This window comes from Astyanax mexicanus, chromosome 3 (genome assembly GCF_023375975.1).
Source record: "Astyanax mexicanus isolate ESR-SI-001 chromosome 3, AstMex3_surface, whole genome shotgun sequence".
NCBI classification, from domain to species: Eukaryota; Metazoa; Chordata; class Actinopteri; order Characiformes; family Acestrorhamphidae; genus Astyanax; species Astyanax mexicanus.
Window position 1 is genome coordinate 54,006,084 of NC_064410.1, and position 19,001 is coordinate 54,025,084.

General features: G+C 37.5%; 1 protein-coding gene across 3 annotated transcripts in view; it reads right to left on the bottom strand.

Moving 5' to 3' along the window:
* llgl1 (LLGL scribble cell polarity complex component 1) overlaps positions 1-19,001 on the bottom strand; it is a 69,000-nt gene that overhangs the window by 23,624 nt on the left and 26,375 nt on the right. For 2 of the 3 annotated variants that reach the window (XM_022683351.2, XM_007247848.4), the window contains exons 3-9: positions 13,783-13,864; positions 12,207-12,337; positions 10,045-10,188; positions 4,538-4,700; positions 3,860-3,995; positions 764-818; positions 507-661 (exon numbers count right to left, since the gene is read on the bottom strand). In XM_022683351.2, the coding sequence (XP_022539072.2) occupies positions 507-661; positions 764-818; positions 3,860-3,995; positions 4,538-4,700; positions 10,045-10,188; positions 12,207-12,337; positions 13,783-13,864 (866 nt within the window). The remainder of the gene's footprint in view (positions 1-506; positions 662-763; positions 819-3,859; positions 3,996-4,537; positions 4,701-10,044; positions 10,189-12,206; positions 12,338-13,782; positions 13,865-19,001) is intronic. The other variant, XM_049475491.1, reaches the window with a different exon arrangement.

Sequence of the window (19,001 nt, forward strand, 5' to 3'; positions counted from 1 at the left end):
CATTGTATAGGGCTATATTACTGAACTAACTCTGAGCTAATGCATTTGTTAGCTTAAAACAGATTTTCTCAGTCAATAAATAGATAAATGGAGAGAGATTTGTGAATTTTTGTGCAATTTGTGCAAATTTCCACAACTTTACCAAAACTTTCTGGGTATTTTTATTTTTAGAACTTATCCAAAATTTTTTTCTTTTACATTTCATGACTTTAGTTTTCTTCATGACCGTACAAACCCTGCTAATTGCACAGCCCCTACATACATACTATGTTAGACATCCATCCTATTCCTCCCCTTCCCTTAAATTCTACTGAAACTCCCAGGTTTAGTACAGATCTAGATATATTCAGGTCTCACAGAAGCCTGGGATTTCCAGAACGCTGTGAAAACAAAACGGGCAATCGACTGCCAAACCAATTCCCCCTGTTATTTGAAGAAGCTTCTGTTTTCATTAGATGTAAATGTTTCACCGACAGCCCACTGCAGCCGGCTCTCGGCGCACTCACCACTGTGTGCGTCTGTGCAGTGGACGGTGAAAAAGTCGATGACTCGGGAGGTGAAGTCGAGGGTAACGTGCTGGCTGTCCTGCAGTATTGTTAGGCAGTGTCTGTCTCCGTAGCTGGCGCGGGGCATGCCGCCGCTGAACAGCACCAGCGGAGCTCTGCAGAGAAAACACAGTGCGGGAGAGGATTTCCCCCTGAGTCAAAAGAGCCACAGCTAAAACATTTCACCATCACCCACTGCTCCCAGTGCAGACACACACCCCGACTCTGCGGTCCTCCATAAGATCTTGTTCACGGCTTTACAGGGAAACGGACCTGAAGAGAAACGAGAGACAGAGAATGGCAGTCGTTAATACAGCTCTACACACAGATTTTCAGGCTTTTTTTTTTTTTTTAAACAAATATTCAGTATTTGTGGTGGGCTTAAGGCCCAAAACGACAAAATTGTACAAAAAAACAGGCATTTTCTGCACCTTCTTTACTACAATAAAGGAGAGCTCTGGTGTAAAATGGACTTTTGATGTAGTAAAACATAATAAAAGGTACTTACCTTTGATGAATAGCACACCTCCATTCTCCCACAGCATTACGAGATCTAGAAATTTTAACAGGTTGTACAAACATCCTTCTTTTTCAACCGTTATCCAGGTCCTGACATTTAAAATGAGGCATTAATAACTTAAAGTGCAAAAGATTATTTTGAGCTACTTTGAGCTGGATAACGGTGTGAAAAGCTATTTTTCAGGGCAAAATTATGCCCCGTGTGACCCAGTCTGAGGGGTGTTTGGACAAACAGTCAAAATTTCTGGATCTCGGAACGCTGTGGGAGAACGGAGGTGTGCTATTCATCGAAGATAAGTACTTTTTATCATGTTTTATTACACCTGCAACAATCACATTATTAACTTCTTGTACAGTATATGGTCTTAACCTCAACTGATTGTTAAACACAAAGGCTAATTTTAAAGTTGGCTACAATTACAGTTTTATTTCTTAATGTTTCATTTATTTAGAATATCTAAATATGTTACTTTTAAATAAAAATCCATGTTCAGACATTGGAATTTAAATATAAGTGTACATATGCATTAATTATGCTATTACATTATCAAATATGATGCCATTCATTTGTAAATATCAGTGACATACAACAAGCTTAAAATTACAATATAGCTTTTTGCAATAATTTCTGGAAATAATGTCGCACAAAAAAAATAAATAACTGGTTATCATGATGGAATTACTTAGATCTGACGCAGTACTTAAGTGATCAAGGTATCCTCAAGAGTTTTAACTTCTCTGTATTTCCCATTGCATCTATGTTTTAGAAACAAGAGCCCATAAAAGTGAATAAGCCAAGTTTAAAAACCTCAAATGTAGTTGATTTGTTATATATGTTTTTTATTATTATCAGTTGCATAAAATAACACTGTTGTTTAACAATTATTTTTCGCAAACTAAATCATCCGAATAAATAAAAAAGGACAGGCCTAATGAGAGCACATAAAACACAAATTAAAAAAATAATAAACGGAATGACATAAAAATTGAGGTGGTGTTGAGGTGAACAGTTCAGAATAACACTTTGCAAGGCCAAAACGATTTCACTTTGGCCCGCTCTGCACTACATCATCCCTAGAGTGGAGATTTGTTTGAAAAACAGCTATGAAACCCCAGTGAAACATGTGTTAATAACCCATCAGCTAATTTAAAAACAAGAGCATTTTAATAAGTCTGCAGAACAACTTTACAAGCCAATAAAAAGCTGTATTCACTAAAGTCTGCGGTGCATTAACTACATTTCCAGATATTCTGTGAGCTAGACACACATCTTCAGAATGACCAGTCAGAGTTACAGCCAATTCACCATCAACAAAAACAACAACCAACATTAAAGTGAGACTAGCATCTCTATTGGCGCTACTTTGTACTCGGCACACTGCTTTCTGCACTATGTAATTTTTTAAAGCAGGAGGGACAAGACTTAAGAGACCTGCACAACACCAGATTCATTTTAGTACAAAGGTCAGTCCACATGCTTTTAGATTTTTTCTTAAGAGGCAAAATAATTTTTGTATCTCTCAGCTTGTCCAGAAAAGCATGTTTAAAGCAGGCCATCCTTTAGGAGTGGCTCAGAGCACATATTTTACTTCGAGACTCTGGGGAAAGGGTAAGACAAGAAATTCCAATTCTCACATAATGCTAATTTAATTAGGGTGTGAAGGCAATGCATAAATCAAGGCGTTTCATATGTCATTTATATTGAGATTTATATATCTTGTGTAAACCAGTCAACAACAGCAGAGACACCCCATAGTAAAATTACTTTTTCCCAGTGCAGAGAAACAGAAAGGGTCCATAAATGTATTCTGGATGACGAAGAGAGATGATCGTCTTTTCAAGCTTGGAGATTTTTGCGAGGTTTGAAAACTGATGCCAAACCAGCTTTGCTCTGCAAGCTGATATGATTATTGTGTTTGGCTGGCTGTGCTGCAGTTTGCTGTCCTGCTTTGAAAGCAAGGATGACAAACTGCTGTCCTGCTTTGAAAGCAAGGATGACAAACTACACTTGAAATTTTATAATGTACAGTCTGCTAGCCAACTGCCCAGACATGTGTTTAGCAGTGTGTGTGATTTGCTTGGACACAGTTTACAAAAGCACTGCTGTGCCTGTAGTTCTTTCACCCAACCGAGCAGCTGCACACCTCGTATCTGTATAAAGCACTGCCAGAATTCACAAAAGGGAATCAGGTGTGTTAACTGCTCACACAACACAACCCTGCATCCATCAGCACCTCTTCCCCTTCCCCAAAGTCTTACAGGAGTTATTAAACACTATCAGTATCACTTACAGAATCTGTAATATTCTCCATATATACAGCCCTGAAAAAAAAAAAACTTATTTTACCAAATTGAAAATCTCTAGAATATAATCAAGAGGAAGATGGATGATCACAGCCATCAAACCAAGCTGAACTGCTTGAACTTGGCATAAAATTATCCAAAAGCAGTGTGTAAGACTGGTGGAGGGGAACATGCCAAGATGCATGAAAACTGTGATTAAAAACCAGAGTTATTCCACCTAATATTGATTTCTGAACTTTCTGAATATGAACTTGTTTTCTTTGCCATTTCAGCCATTTCTCATTTTCTGCAAATAAATGCTCTAAATGACAATATTTTTATTTGGAATTTGGGAGAAATGTCTGCTGTATATAAAATAAAACATGTTCATTTTACTCAAACATAAACCTATAAATAGCAAAATCAGAGAAACAGGTCTATTTTATTCAGTTCTCCAGCTCTGGAGATTTAAACCATGACCGGACATGGAGCATGTTATACTTCTGACTTACCGTATGTTATAGTGGAGCTGACTGGTTCATTGGTGCAAGGGGTGCTGCTACTAACAGACCACACCATGTACCCGCCATCACTGTGGGAGCTGACAAAGCTGTTCCCCGACCGCTCCCAGACCAAACTCTCCAGCTGCTGCAGAAGAGACAAACACAAAACACACAAACTAGATATTTAAAAGGAGCGAAATACATAAATACAAAAACCTTGTGAATGCTTTCAAAAAAGTAGATAAATTCATAAATTAAGGAAATAGATAATAAGCACATATAAATAAAATAAGTACATAAATTAATAAATAAAGTTAAACGCACTCTGAAAAAAATAAATAAAAATGGAATGTAAAATTAAAATATTTTAAGTACAATACAATGAAATACACACAAACTAAACAAATTAAAAATATATATATAATAAAATGTACCATAAATAAACAAAGACAAGTAAAATAAAAAAAATCTAACAAAATACCACATGCCACAAAAAAAAAAAAAAAAAAAAAAAAAAATTACATAAATAAACTGATTTACACAAATACAAAAAAGTAATAAGGTAAAATAAAAATGAACTGAAATCTCAAACGATTTCAAAGTATACAAATAACATTTACTTTAATTGTTCTAATTTATTATTTATTAAAAAAAATACTGCAGATGTAACCCTGTCTTCATGCTCACCTGTTTTCCCAGAAAGAGGTTGTCTACATGTCGAGTTTGTAGATCCCACAGCACCACCAGGCCTCTGCTGTAGCCGATGAGGATTTTGTCGGGGTGCTGAGGATGCTCCTGCAGGGACTCCACCGGCCCCAGAGACTTCCCACACTTATACTCATCAGGAACACTGAAGAACAGAGCAGTGAGAACAGATCACTCACTGGATTCAACATCAGACACATCTTCACATCTCAGCACAGCAGAAGATCTGAACCCTGAACCTCAGCTCAGTTTCACCAGAGGCCCAGAGATCCACAATGCCTGAGGCAGCAGTGAACTTCAAACGAGGAGAAAAGTGACAAATGAAAAACAACTCGAAGCAGAGAACGGCGTGTTTGGCAAAGTTGGGTTTTCTTTGTAGTGCTGCTGAGCTGGGCTCCTGCCTGGGAAGATCAAAGACAGCAGACCACCACTTCCCTCCCTCCGACCCCCTCATCTCCTGAATCACTCAGCTGAGCTTACAACACGCTCCCAGCATCAAAGCAATGCTTCATTCATGTATTCTGCAGTGTACGCTCGCTGCTAAAACGTAACACAGCGGCAAGAGTGTCACGTTACAGAGCTGAGAGCGTCCAAGAACCATGTTCAAGTTTGTATTGCGAGTTCAAGCACTGTGAAGAACACGTCCAACAACATTTGGAAGCAATTAAAACTGATATACGCTTCAACTGTTTGAAGAGGATACTTAAGACATGGAGTTACATTAAACAAAAGCTCTGTGGGTTTATAGACAGAGCTGCATTGCACAAGGACATGAATTTAATACATAAACACTACTGTTTAAAACCCTGACCAATGACCACCAATCAAAAGCCACAGTATGGAATTCCTCTACAGTCATGGCATAGTTTCAAGTAGTGGAATGTGCATGGTACACCCACAGAGACTTAGGAGAAAAGAAGAACCCAGGACATGGGGAGATGGACCAGAGAGAAACATGGAAAAACAAGACTGGAGTGCTGTACCAGTGGACTGGATGGTTCTGATGAACCAAAGCTAGCACAACAGACACAATGACGGACAAACCACAGCTCCAGTGCTGCTTGAAAAATTTTAACATTTCTAAACAAATTGGACCTAAAACTTCGGATAAACATAATTGGAAAACTAGGACCAAATCTATTAAAATTGGAAAAATTAGACTTCCTCATATTTTCCAAAAATATCCAATATTACATATATGCGGCAAAAATGTGTGATTGACAGATCACTTGAAGGAGAAATTAGGAGTTGCTTTTTATCTACCGTTTGCTAGTCTAGAGAAGCCAGTCCACTTTTTGGTTTAAATGAGGAATGTTATGTTTGGATAAAGAAATAAAAAAAAATGCTGCATTCCAGCATTAAAAAAACCTTTAAGCTATCTGTTAAGGGGGTTTAAAATTTTTTTTTTTAAAATAAAAAGCGCTGAAATTCATTTAGAGAGAGACCGTATTGGTTTGTGTTGATTGTGGTGCAAACAGCCACCCTGGACAGGCATGTATAGCTTAAGCTGTAATGGTTATTTTTTTCTAAGCTTGATTACTCATTAATAGTTTTTGACAGGTCAATAGCACTGCACTGGATATTTTTGATGCTTTATATAAATGTGCATTTGTTTCTGTAGGTTACTTCAGTTATGAAGTTATGCTAGTATCCTGTTGCCAGCTGCGGGTTCTAATTGAACATTTAAAAATAAATAAAAAATGATCAATATTACGGTTATTTAATTTTTTTTTCATCACAACATCTTAAATGAATTGCCAGCCCTGCTCACCAACTATAAGCCACTAGTGACAGAATTTAGAAAAATACAACCACAAACCATCTTGAACTTAAAATTAGTTCAAACATAAACAGAAGCTCTCCTACAGGACGTTGTACCACAAAAGATTTTATTCCTTATTCTCACACAATCCTGAAACTTTAACACAGTACTGTAGAATCACTAAAAACAGCTGCACTTTAAACTGGGAGAGTATTCCTGACAGCACAAAATTAAAAACTGCTGATGACTGACCGAAGACGGTCTCTGAAAGCTTAAAGACAGACAAACAGCTGACCACAATGCTGGGCATTGTTTTGAGCAGAGTCTCAGAGTATTTTTAGGGATTCCGGCATTCTGATGTGCATGTGAAGCTTGCAGGCTCTGCCTCGATTGCCTCTTCCACTGGGGCTCAGGGGATTTGGCACTTGGTACAAAAGCATTTTGTTCTGTAGTTTCCTGGCTGACACGTACTTATTAGCAGCAGCTTAGACAGGCCGCCCATTAGCCTAAATTGTGCTCACTTAATGAGCAGTTCATGGTCGCTTCCTACAGGAAGATGAAGTTTAACAAGACAACCCGGCTATAAGAGGAACGAGGCTCTGGGAAAGCTGTAATTTATTTCAGCTTAAACAGCTTCTTCAACAATGTCGTGAAGTGTGATTTTCTGCCTTTTAATAAGACTCACTGCAGCCAGCTGGCCAATCAGGCTAGTTCTCATAATTCAAACGTCAAATTCCCTTTAAAGCAATAGAAATAAAAAATGCTTTAATGACACAAAATACCTTAACTTATTAATATAGAGCTTTAGGATGAAGTGTTAGGGTTATATGGCCTCCAGAGATTACGAGAGATCACCAGCAATACAAAAGTTACAACAGTTGTTGTATTTTCTTAGTTTAAATGTTGTTATAAATGTTTAATGGTTGCTTGATTTAAAAAGAAAGGAAAAAACGTGTCTTAGTATGTATTGGTAGCTATCAAAATCTCCTGTTCTACCTTAAATGGTACAGTTTACATTGTTACCTGAAGATCAGAAAAGTTTAAAGAAGCGAATAATTAAACTTTAGGTGGTAACGCACTTGAACTGATTGTATAGCTTATAGATCAACAAATATACAAAAATTAGTCATATACTAAATTCTATCAGCTGAACTTGGACAAACAGACAACTTGGTGTAAGATATAAAAAGCTTAATTGTACAGAGAAAACTTAAAAAAACAAAAACAAAAAAAAAAGTTGAGAGCTGCATGGTAGCTGAAGCTACTGGTACAGAAAGTAAGTATTTAGCATATTTAAATTTCACAAAAAAAAAAAAAAAATAATAATAATAATAATAATAATAATAATAATAATAATAAATATATATATATATATTTGCATGGTTTTGTACACAGTAAAACAATATAGTTTTAGCCACCCTATGTCATCTAATCTCATATTTAGCTCGTTTGTTCTTGATATTATTAATTGCTAGTTTAATATACTCCTAAATCAACTACTTCACTGGTGTCAAATATTGAAATGACTTTAAATTTAGTGAGCTGACTCAGATTTGAAGTATAAGACTTATGTACTTGACGCAGGCTTCAGATTTACATGGTACTTGAATCTTAGCAACTTCATAGTGAAGTCCAGTAGCAATGTTGCAAAAATGTTCCAATTTTTCCACATCACTGCAGACTGGAAGCATCGCCTTCAGGATGTCACTAGTAGCCGCTAATGAAGCAGTGATTTTTATTTATTTATTTATTTATTTATTTTGCTGACATATCAGGTTTCTGAAGGACTGTTCCATTGCTTTGGTGAAGGACTTCAATCACCTCCCCTTGTAACTCAGTTCCACTCCACACTCTAAAACAAGAGGAACAGATGAGAAAATGTATGTCTATCCAAGCCCTGTAACAGACAGCCACAGCTGGACGTAAGAGTGGGCACTTGGCCCCAACCAAAGAAGGCCACAGAAAGTTCTCCCCAGTTCAGAAGTGTCCCAGATCAGCGTGGGACTCAACCTCAAACCACAGGGTCAGAGGAGGAGGGCATGAGGAGGTAAACAATAGAGCACTCTGAGAGTTCATTACCCTCAGAGCAGAGCAGAGCTGAGTGGAGCAGAGCCCAGAGCTCTCAGTCAGGAGGGAGTCCCCGAATGCTTGTTTTATGAGGTAAGCTCACAGGCAGTGGAATGTATCCACCCACCACTGCGACTGAGGGAGCAGAGGCTACAGACCGACTCCCACAAAAACACCATCAGCATAAACCATGCATTTCACTTCTTTATAACAATATTCTTACACAAACAAACCATTACACAGCTCTGTTAAAAAAAATAAGAGACCGCTTATAAAAGGAGTGGCATAAAAGTTAGCCAAAAGCAGTGTGTAAGACTGGTGGAGGACATGCCAAGATGCATAAAAACTGTGATTAAAAAACAAAGTTATTGCACCAATTATTGATTTCAGATTTTTTTTTTGGTATTTCAGCAATTTCTCATTTTCTGCAAACAAATGCTCTAAATGACAACATTTTTACAATGAATTTGGAGGAAATGTGGTCAGTAGTTTACAGAATAAAACTACAATGCTCTTTTTACTCAAACATATACCTATAAATAGCTAAATCAGAAAAACTGATTCAGAAACTGAAGTGGTCTCTTAATATTTTCCATAGCTGTACATTTCATTTATTTAACTGAAGATTTTCATCACGTACAAGTAAGTGCAGCTTTCCTGTTTTGTGTTCAACTTTAGGAAATCGTTCAGTTTTAGTGAGCAGTAATGTTCTCAGGTCAATCTGACCTGTTTAACCATGTTAAACAATCCAATATTTTTCTCCATATACATCCTTTTGATCAAAAATAATCAAATGTGTAATAAAATGTTCACTGCTTACAATCTATGATAGATCAAAATATTTCAGACACAAACACTGAACAGCACTGTATGTGTTATTATAAACATATATTAAGCCCTTAGCTGGTTAGATTAAAGAGTTGTGCTGCTAACCTGTTTATAATAGTTTTCCTGTGTGTTTTTTTTTTAAACATTAAAACAAGTCAGTTTGACCTGCAACATAACAGAAGGGTTAAGGTCACAGCCACTGCACAGTAAAGTGAACACACACTGTAGTCACACTAGTAAATAAGGCAGTAAGAACGCACACCCAAAGTAGTGGTGAGCCACCTCATCACCCAGGAAACAATTGGGAATTTGGTGCTTTGCTCAAGTGCCTGGGAATTGACCTTAGAAGTGGCCTTCTATATCTAAGGACTAAATTGAGTTTTGAAAGAGGCACAGTAACACAAACCATGTGTTTTTCAAACACCGGTCTTCACTTTTTTTTTCTACAACATGAACTGGAGAAGTGAAACATTTGTGCAACACCACAAGACCAATAAGGGTTTTTCCTAAATGGATGTCGCATTTACACAGCATCTAATTTTCTCACTTAATCCAAAGCTTTTTAGGCTGTATACATCTTTTAACATGATCCAGTTCTGACATGGATCTGAACAGTCACATACTGATAAGAATGTTTAAAAAGAGCGAATGCTACATCAGTCACCTATATGATACAAAAATACACATAAGCTTTTGGGCCATTTAAATACATCAAATAACAAATAAATACCCTGTGCTATATGGTAGTAAGTCATTTGAATAGTGGAGGGAACAATGATGTGCAGTAAACACAAACACAGACAGACAAACAAACACAAACAGCGCCTCCCACCTCTGCATGATCTCATCCTGAAACAGAGACTTGTCCAGAAGAGTCAAAGAGGGCAGCTCCAAGAAGTGAACTCCACCGCCTTCAGTGCCCACAGCCAGCAGGTCACAGCTGAGTTTTGGCAGGAGAACGGTCACTCGTGTTGCACTGTAGGGGGAAAAATAAGATGCACACAGCCTAAATAAACAAAGAGATTCTAGACACTCCTGACTAAGCAGATTTCAAAACTGTGACTCAGGGTTCGAGCTGATACTCCTGCAGAAGTGATAAATGCTCCCATTAAACACTCACTCTGATAACAGGAAAAGTAAAATACACTCAAGACTAGGGGTGGGCAATATTATTTCGTATACAATATATGGTGACACAGAAATATCATATTAAAAATTCATATTGTAATAATAATAATAATAATAGGGATGTTCTGTCTTAAAAGTAGTGTATTATTTACTGTGAAGTTTTAAGTGTATTTATTGTATAATTGTTAATTTTTAGTTTACTACATAATTTGAACAGACAAACTGTCCCTTACACCGTGCCAAAATTTCTTAATGCATAGACCAACAGAAACTCTTCAAAATTACCTGCAATAAACTCTTTTTACATTGACTTCCACTGAAAGTTTGCAAGGTTTTTTCTGTTTTGGAGATCAGTGTTTTTCATTGGACAGCGACGATATGCATGCACTTAGAATGCAGCAAAAAATATTGCAGAATATTATTATTTTATGCTATATTATTTATTTTTGCCACATTATGATTACTGTTATACCATTATACTATATTCCTGAAATGAAGGAATTTAGTTTTCCTATATCGCCAAGTATATCGTTATCGCAAAAATACCCTACTCAAGACCAGAAAACCCTACATTCCACATATTCTTTAATGAACACCAAAAATCCAAAAAAGAACCAACTCCATCTCTTTACTCTTTTTAATACTAATGGAAATCGATAATTAGAGTCACAATGGGGTCTGCAGTAATTGTATTATAATCTTTATGTTGTGTCAGTAATCTGATTGTTTTGTTTTTTTTAACTTGGGTAATCAGATAATACATATTCATAAGTCAGATATTAATCAGATGTTTGCCTTGTAACCAGGCAACAAACTCTGAGGTAAGCATGTAAAACCCAAACTTGCTGCTAGTTTTTAAAACACACTGAGCTGAAATATAATTACACCAGACAGAAGCTATAGATCATTTAAATCTTTTAATTTAAACAGTTTTAGCATCGCTCCAAAAGTGTTCATTTTGTGTGCTAAACACTGCTCAATTATGAACAGTACCATGGTCTGTTTTCACAAAACCGAACACTCTGGTCAAGACTATATATATATATATATATATATATATATATATATATATCGAGACACACGATTACAGAGCTAAAATCCAGCTCTCAATTTTATATTTTTTAGACCTTACACCAATATCACTCAAGTACAACACTATATGACTACCTGAATAATCAAATAACTGCAGTAATTTCATAAAGTAATTAATAAATCCTTTCATCACCACCACTACTGTTAAAGTCATACATTAAATGAACAAACAATAAATTGTGGAAGAAGAAAAGTGTTTATCCTGCTGTGGCTCATTGCTGTAATGATTTCATTACAAACCCCAACTCCCAAACTCCCCAGAAGTATTGGATGGAGCTTCATAATTTTAGAAAAAACACAGGTGTTTTAAACCCTCCAACCCACACATGGCATTAAAACTATAGATCCTGGGCCTAATGCCATTTTGTTCAGAGAATCATATTCTAATGGCAATACTTTCCAAAGGGGGAAAAAGCATGTGTCTCACAATGGGGACAACTTAAAGTACATGAATGCATTCAGCCATCAGTACACCCATACCAACCAATGAGCTTATGTGGGGCAAATGTGACTTGAGCACTAACAAGTTACTAAAAGATGTTATGTTAAATTTTGACCAGGGGAGGATGGATCCACCCTTTCAGAGTCTTCTCCCACGGTTTCTTACTCCAGCTTTCTTTGGTTTGCTCAATTGGAATGACATGTTTTGTGAGTCTCTGCTCTTCAGTTTTGGAACATTAGTAAAGCTGCTTTGTAAAATCACCTGCAGTAACCATAAGCACAGAAGGGTAAGTCATATTTAATGACAGATGACTATGGGTAGGGGAAAATCACCTGGTGCTTTCGATGACTGTTCTGCAGGGGATGGTGAAACTGCACACTTCCTCCAGGCTGGAGCACTGTTCCCTCTGCCCAATCTCCCACAGGTGCAGTGTGTTATCATCCAACAGAGACAGGATCCTCCCCTGCGATTACAAACACACACACACAGTGAGACTCAGCATTACACCCGCCAGACACAACTTCCATACTTATTATTTCAACCACTGTCATTAGACTGGTCTTAATAATTACATTACTGACCGATCATACAGCATAGTCCCTCTACTGGATAACCATATATAAAACATTTTCTCGTTAAATATAAATATCCTAAATAAAAGCACATTGTTTAGTATTTAAAAAAAATCCTCAAAATTGCTAAATTGTTGATTTATGGATATTTGTTATAAGGGCTTAAGAAGTGCTGGGCAATAAAACGATAGATAGTAATCGAGGAAATATATATCGCGATAACTATGATAAGCCGGACGATAGGATTCGATAAACTTTATTTTCTATTTCCTGTTTAAGTAACGCTGAAAACTGATTTTTTTTTTAGTTTATATATTTGTCCCCTTGTACTTGTTTTAAGGACCATAAATGTGGGGGGGTTCCGGACCTATGTGGATGTATAATGACTTTTTAAAATTAATTTAAAAGCTGTCTGAGCACCTTGTACCCACCTGGCAAGATGTGGACATCCTAGTGTCTGTCCACAAGTAAAAAAGAAACCTTTAAGTGTAACAGAAAGTGATTTGATTTATATCGTGATACATATCAATATCGGCTGATATGAAAAACTATATCTTGATGAGATTTTTTTTACATATTGCCCAGCCCTAGGCTTAAGCTTATTGCCCATTATTTTTACTTGCCTATTTACCTACAAAATGAATTGTCACCAATGTTTTAGCCAACAGCTATCAGAGTGAAAAAGGACATTTATATAGGACATATACATGTCAATGTCTGAATTCCCAAAAATGTTAATCAAAAGTTAAGGTTAACTAATTAGGTTAATTAACTTTAACTTATGCACTATCAAATCATCATCATTGTATCTAGGCTGTCACCATAATTACATTATCTACTTATTGTACATGACCATGATTCTTCAAATTTTCTCAGTGTTGGTTATAGAGTTTTTCTAAATAAGGAGAGCACAGTGATGAGTGAGACAGTATGTCTGAGGTTTCATTTAATCTATTTATATTTTTTAAGTTGTTTAAACAAATGAAATATTGTGTATAAACATTTTAACATAAAAAATGTTAATTGTATGTGTAAAAAATGATGTTACTTAATCATTATGCCTTACTTTTATTGTTCTATATTAGTTGAATAGCATTATTATTGTTATTTTAAGAATGTGGTAATCTCAAAAACACTGGGAACCTACAGTGTGCAAAAGAATGTAATCATCAAGACAGGCCTAACTGTAACAGTGGGTTAAATGGTCTTTAAATGACAATAGCATTTATAATAAATATTTTTTGGGGGAAAAATAAAATAAACAGGCCCATCAACGACAGTCATGCAGAAACAGTAGAGTCTTAAATTCACAGTAAGAGTGAAAGAGATGTTTTACCTGTCCGTGAAGGAAGTGCATCTGTGTGACTGTAGCTGTGTCTTTGTGAAGTCCAGTGAACTCCACTCCAGGAGACCCATATCTGAGCATGCAGTCAAGGAGCTGCTCCAATTATGAGTAATTCTCTCCATCTCCAAAAGAAAGAAATACAAGTGCACGGTTCTTGGACATCCAGTACTTCTAGCCACCTAATTAATAGTTTGTTGATATTAGAGACGGGGGAAAACCCATCACACAGACTCTCTGGGTTTTCTTTGTACTGAAATTGAGCATGAAAATCAAAGACTTTCCATTAGCAGTCAGAGTCATAAAACCCCACCCCAATTTCCATAGTGTCAAACAGTGAAGCTGAGTAAACAGACTGAGCACAGAAATAGAGCAGTGTTTGTTTATGTCTAGAAAATGATCACCCACATTTTCTCCTGAGGGATCAAACTGCAATATTTATGAAGTGATACGAGTCACAAAAACAAATATATAAATAAGGAAGTATGGCTGCACAATATACTGTTTCAGCATGGTCATCACAATGTGAGCATGCATCATAGTCACAGTCACAGTCACACACAGCAAGGCAATCCCCCCCCCCAAAAAAAAAGGCGTAATAATACAAATTTTGCAGTCTAATATACCAAATACATTTAAAAATATACCAGAGACTCACTATATCTGCACAATATAATAATAATAATTATTAGCTATTTTATTCCAGTCTGCCACTCAATGTGTAATCCGAAAGATACATTACTAAATGTTAAGATTGTTAAAGGTCACAAAATGTTGGATATTTCATTTCATATATCATGTGCAGTCTGGTAAAATTCCTGTATTACTTAACTCAATAAATAATGCAGAAAAATATAATATGTATACATCATTGCGCATCAGAAACATTACGTATTATGTATAAAATATAACATGTAATGATTCTGCTAAATGAACAAACAGCAAAAAATTTATGTGAACAGCAATAAGTCAATGTAAAAATATTTTGTTCCAATTAATCCAACCATTGACTTGGGTCCACACAACAGTAAAGAACAACAGTCACATCTAACTGATGTAAAACAGAAGAAAGGAGTAAAGAAGTGTAAAAATGAAGATACAAGGTTTTCGTATGACAGTTATGATATGTTTACAGTCAGAATGAGTGGGTGGGTGGGGTTAGAGTAACTTTCTGGCAGGCCAAACTAAACACTTCCAATTTTAGCCTGCAATTTGGGCGGCTCTGGTCGGAAGACTAAAAGGACAATGACTTAATTAGAGCTGTAACACTCAACACACAGCAAGCAAACTTGTGCTTCGTCTGTCAAAAAGTTAAAGATGAAGACAAAACTTTGTGTGACAACGTCAATCCAGCAGTTCTTTATGAGTTCTATCAAGTCTTTTCAATTAATTACAACAGACAGTGGTGCAATATAGAAGTACTTCCATCTAGTGCTGTATAGCACCTCCTAAAATAGGTAATTCAACCTGCAGTGTGTTAATTTAGCTATAAAATGTTAACATTAGTATGTTGAGTCAGAATATACTACAAGTAAAATGCTGCCTTATCTTTCTTTATTCTTTATCTCTCACAGTTCTTCTCTCTCTCTCTATACACACAACAGCAAGAGGGGGAGACAATAAACAGAGGATGAACCAGGATCCATATCAATTTCATCAATTTAAAAGATGAGTGGACCAACAGAAATGCTTCTGAATTAACTGGAGAGAATGTTTCTATAAGGACAGGCGTTTTTACACCCGTAGTTTGTTTCCATGGTCCAGATCAGTTGAGTTCATTTACCTGGAGCGTTTCTCCCTCTATTTGGTTTGGTTTCACACAAGCCTAAACGTACCAAAATGTGCTACAATAAACCACGCAAGCACATCGTCTCCTCTGATTGGTCAGATTTGTCTGGTGCAGAAGCAGGAAAGTAAATATAGTAAGAATATTCTATGTTCCAGCGCGGATATCTGTGCAGTGTGAAGTTGCTTCGACGCTGAAAGTTAAAAATCTGCTGCTGCACTTTCAAACAGTGTTTTCAGTAAGACATGCAGAGCTGTAAAGTCGCGCGGCTGCAAGCAATGAACGCTGCACATACAACAGCAGCGCTTGTTCATTGCTACAGTAATAAGACTTACCTGACTAATAAATCAGTTTAAATGCACCTTATGATCAGTTTAGTTTAAATAAAAAATAAGTATATTTAATAGCTGGGTCAGATCGAGACCGGATCACGTTCTCACCACAAGCAAACTGCTCCAGAGTTCATTTGGGACCAGACTAAGTCCACCTACACTAGCTGGTCTGGGTCTGGTTGTTTTGATCTGCACCAGAGTGTAATTGCTGTTTTCACACCTGCTCAATCGAACTATCATTTTAACCAGACCAAATAGTGCTGGTGTAAAAAGGGCTCTTAAATTCAAGGTTTTAAACCCTTTTGCTGTTGTGCCATGAACAGCTTATTAGTTCCAACAAACTTGTGATATCAAAAACACAGAAATAATAGATCAGCCTGAATCAGTTTAATCCCATTACAGGTTCTTCACACTGCAGAAATAAATCTCTTCAGCATTTTTAGTCCTAAAAATCATTACAAAACTCCAAGCCTGCGCGGTGTAGCTGGAACAGAGTTTTATATACAACAGTGGAGGAAAATGGCCATTGTAGTCTGCTTCTCATTACAAATCTGCCTAGTTCCCCCTCCTCCCATTAACAAAGGAGTGGATATCTAGGTCAGATCTGTCTCATGCTGCACTTAAAACAATGCAAACCCTTACAGATGGCAAGACGTCCTCATTTGAGGCCTGGACCATTGTGCTCTAGTCCTATAGTTCACACAAAAGAGGAAAACTGACAGACAAGAGTTTAGAGACAATGAGAAAGTCTTGAGCGGCACAGGTAGAAACACGTGCACTAGGACTGCACGATATTGGAAATATTTTACATTACTCATGTTCTTTTTCCGATGATACATATCGCAATATTAAACAATGCAGGGCCCATGACGTCACCAGCTTCGCCCCAACTGGCGCTGTCTCGGGTCCGGACAGATCAAGAGCTGAGTCAGCACCGAGCTCTCAAAACCCAAGCACAACAGCAAAACAACAGTAATCTGCCCTTTAAATCAGGCATTTAAACGGATTTTTAGGTAATAAGAGCATTTTTTCTGGGATTAAAAGCGTGAATTCAGCTGTAACTGGAAATATCTGCACAAAACTGTGCTGGACTGAGGTGCACAGCTTTCGACACGTGTTTACAAACTCGTGCCCAACCATGTGGGTGGAGGCCATGCAGTCACTCACACAGACACAGAGACAGGGCTGTGTATCTACTTCTTGTGTCAAGAATCAAAACATTGCAGCATGACGTGTTTGATTTAATTGCCTTAAGTGACATGTCCTGTGATGTGACTATTGTGCATGCGCACATCGTGATGACAATGCTAAAACTAAAATATATTGTGCAGCCCTAATGTGCACGGATGTATGCATGTGTGCACGTGTGTAGCCACTGCAGTTGCTAGCTGTCAACTAATCAAAATAAGCAAACCAGCAGCAATTCACACTAAAATTGTATAAACTAAAAATAGACAACCTCCAGAATCTTGTTTTGATATTAAAATTTTAGATTAGTCGACTATTTGTAAATAAATAATCAGTTGACTATTAAAAATTAGTAGTCGTGCAACATATCCACACACACGTGCACACACACATGCTTCAGGCTTATAAATTCCCTCTCTCAGACTTCAGCTTGTATTAAAGAGGAAGGAGAGGGGCGGGTGGGCTCACATCTGGAGGCGGGTGGGTTCACATCTGGAGGAGTGTGAGGAGTGGAGACAGATGCAGGCGTGGCGTCATGCCTCTCCAGCGTGGAGTAACCCATTCAGCACAGAGCGCCAGACCCAAAACAAAGGCCAGCCTGTGCTGCAGCCCGACAACACAAGCTGCACGTCAGCCCTGCCACCCGCACTCAGCACAATGAGGGGCACTGCGCTCTAATGGCTTACACAACCCCACCTCTCCACACTGCCCTGTCCACTGTCCCTGGCCTCGTCCGCCCCGTACACCCTGTCCACTCTCCCCGGCCCCATTCGCCCTGTCCACTCTCCACTGCCTCGTTCGCCCCGTGTTTCCTGCTGCTACCATGGCAGCCCCACGATTATGTCACATGGGGACTCAGGCATGCAGCAGTGTCATTTGCAGAGGGGCTCTCTTGGCCAGAGATGTTCTGCTGCTTCTGCACAAACATCACAGAGAGTTAAAAGAAAGAGTACACCATGTTATTCGCACATTTACATATTACAATCTAGGGCTACACGATATTGGAAAATTGCCTTGCTATTTTTTGTTCTGCAATATTAAATCATGACAATAATGACAATACAACCTGTGCATCAATGATTAGAACAGTATAAAGCTGCAAAAATGCAATTTGCACGTTTTGTGATGAGACATTGCAGCGTAAACATGCATAAATCGAAACTGATACAATGTGCAGTGCAGCTCTTTTACAAACCTTGAGAAATTGGTAGAGAAATGTGCAGACTACCTGTTCTTTGCAGGGTGATAAGAGCCAGGGGTCACAATGTCCTCACACAGGTTAATCAAATTGCTCTCCAAGAGTTTCCCAACATAAAATATAAATGTGGCAAATATGAAAGCAAAAAAATTCAGCTCTGTTATGCTGAAACCACCGCTTACACAGATGTACAAATAATCAAACATCCTTAAAAATCCTCTGTTGCTGAACGCAATCAACATCTCAATTCAAAATGCAGTAGAACATAATCTCTATGCAGCAGATACAGTTATTCCAACAAAAGCACGATAAACTCCTGTTAAAAACAAAACAAAAAAAGGTTTATGCAACTGCTTTATGTTGCACCCATTGCTGACAAAGCTTGTCGACATCCTGTAGAGAACTACTGCCAATAGAATAGGACTCCCTGGAGCAGATAGACATGAGCCTTTTAGCAAATGACATGCCTAATGCCAGGTTAACAGGCTAGAGGGGTATAAAACCACAAAAGTATTAAGCTGTGGAATGATTTTACTCCATTCAATGACAACTTTAGGACTAAAAATCAAATCCTCACAGCAATGCTCTAAAATCTAGTATAAAGCCTTTCCTGGACAGTAAATTAAACAAAACCAGGTTTAATTCTTCTTAATTCACTTGATTGTGAATATTTTTTTATTTGAAGAGAAGGGCTACTCAGCAAAACCAC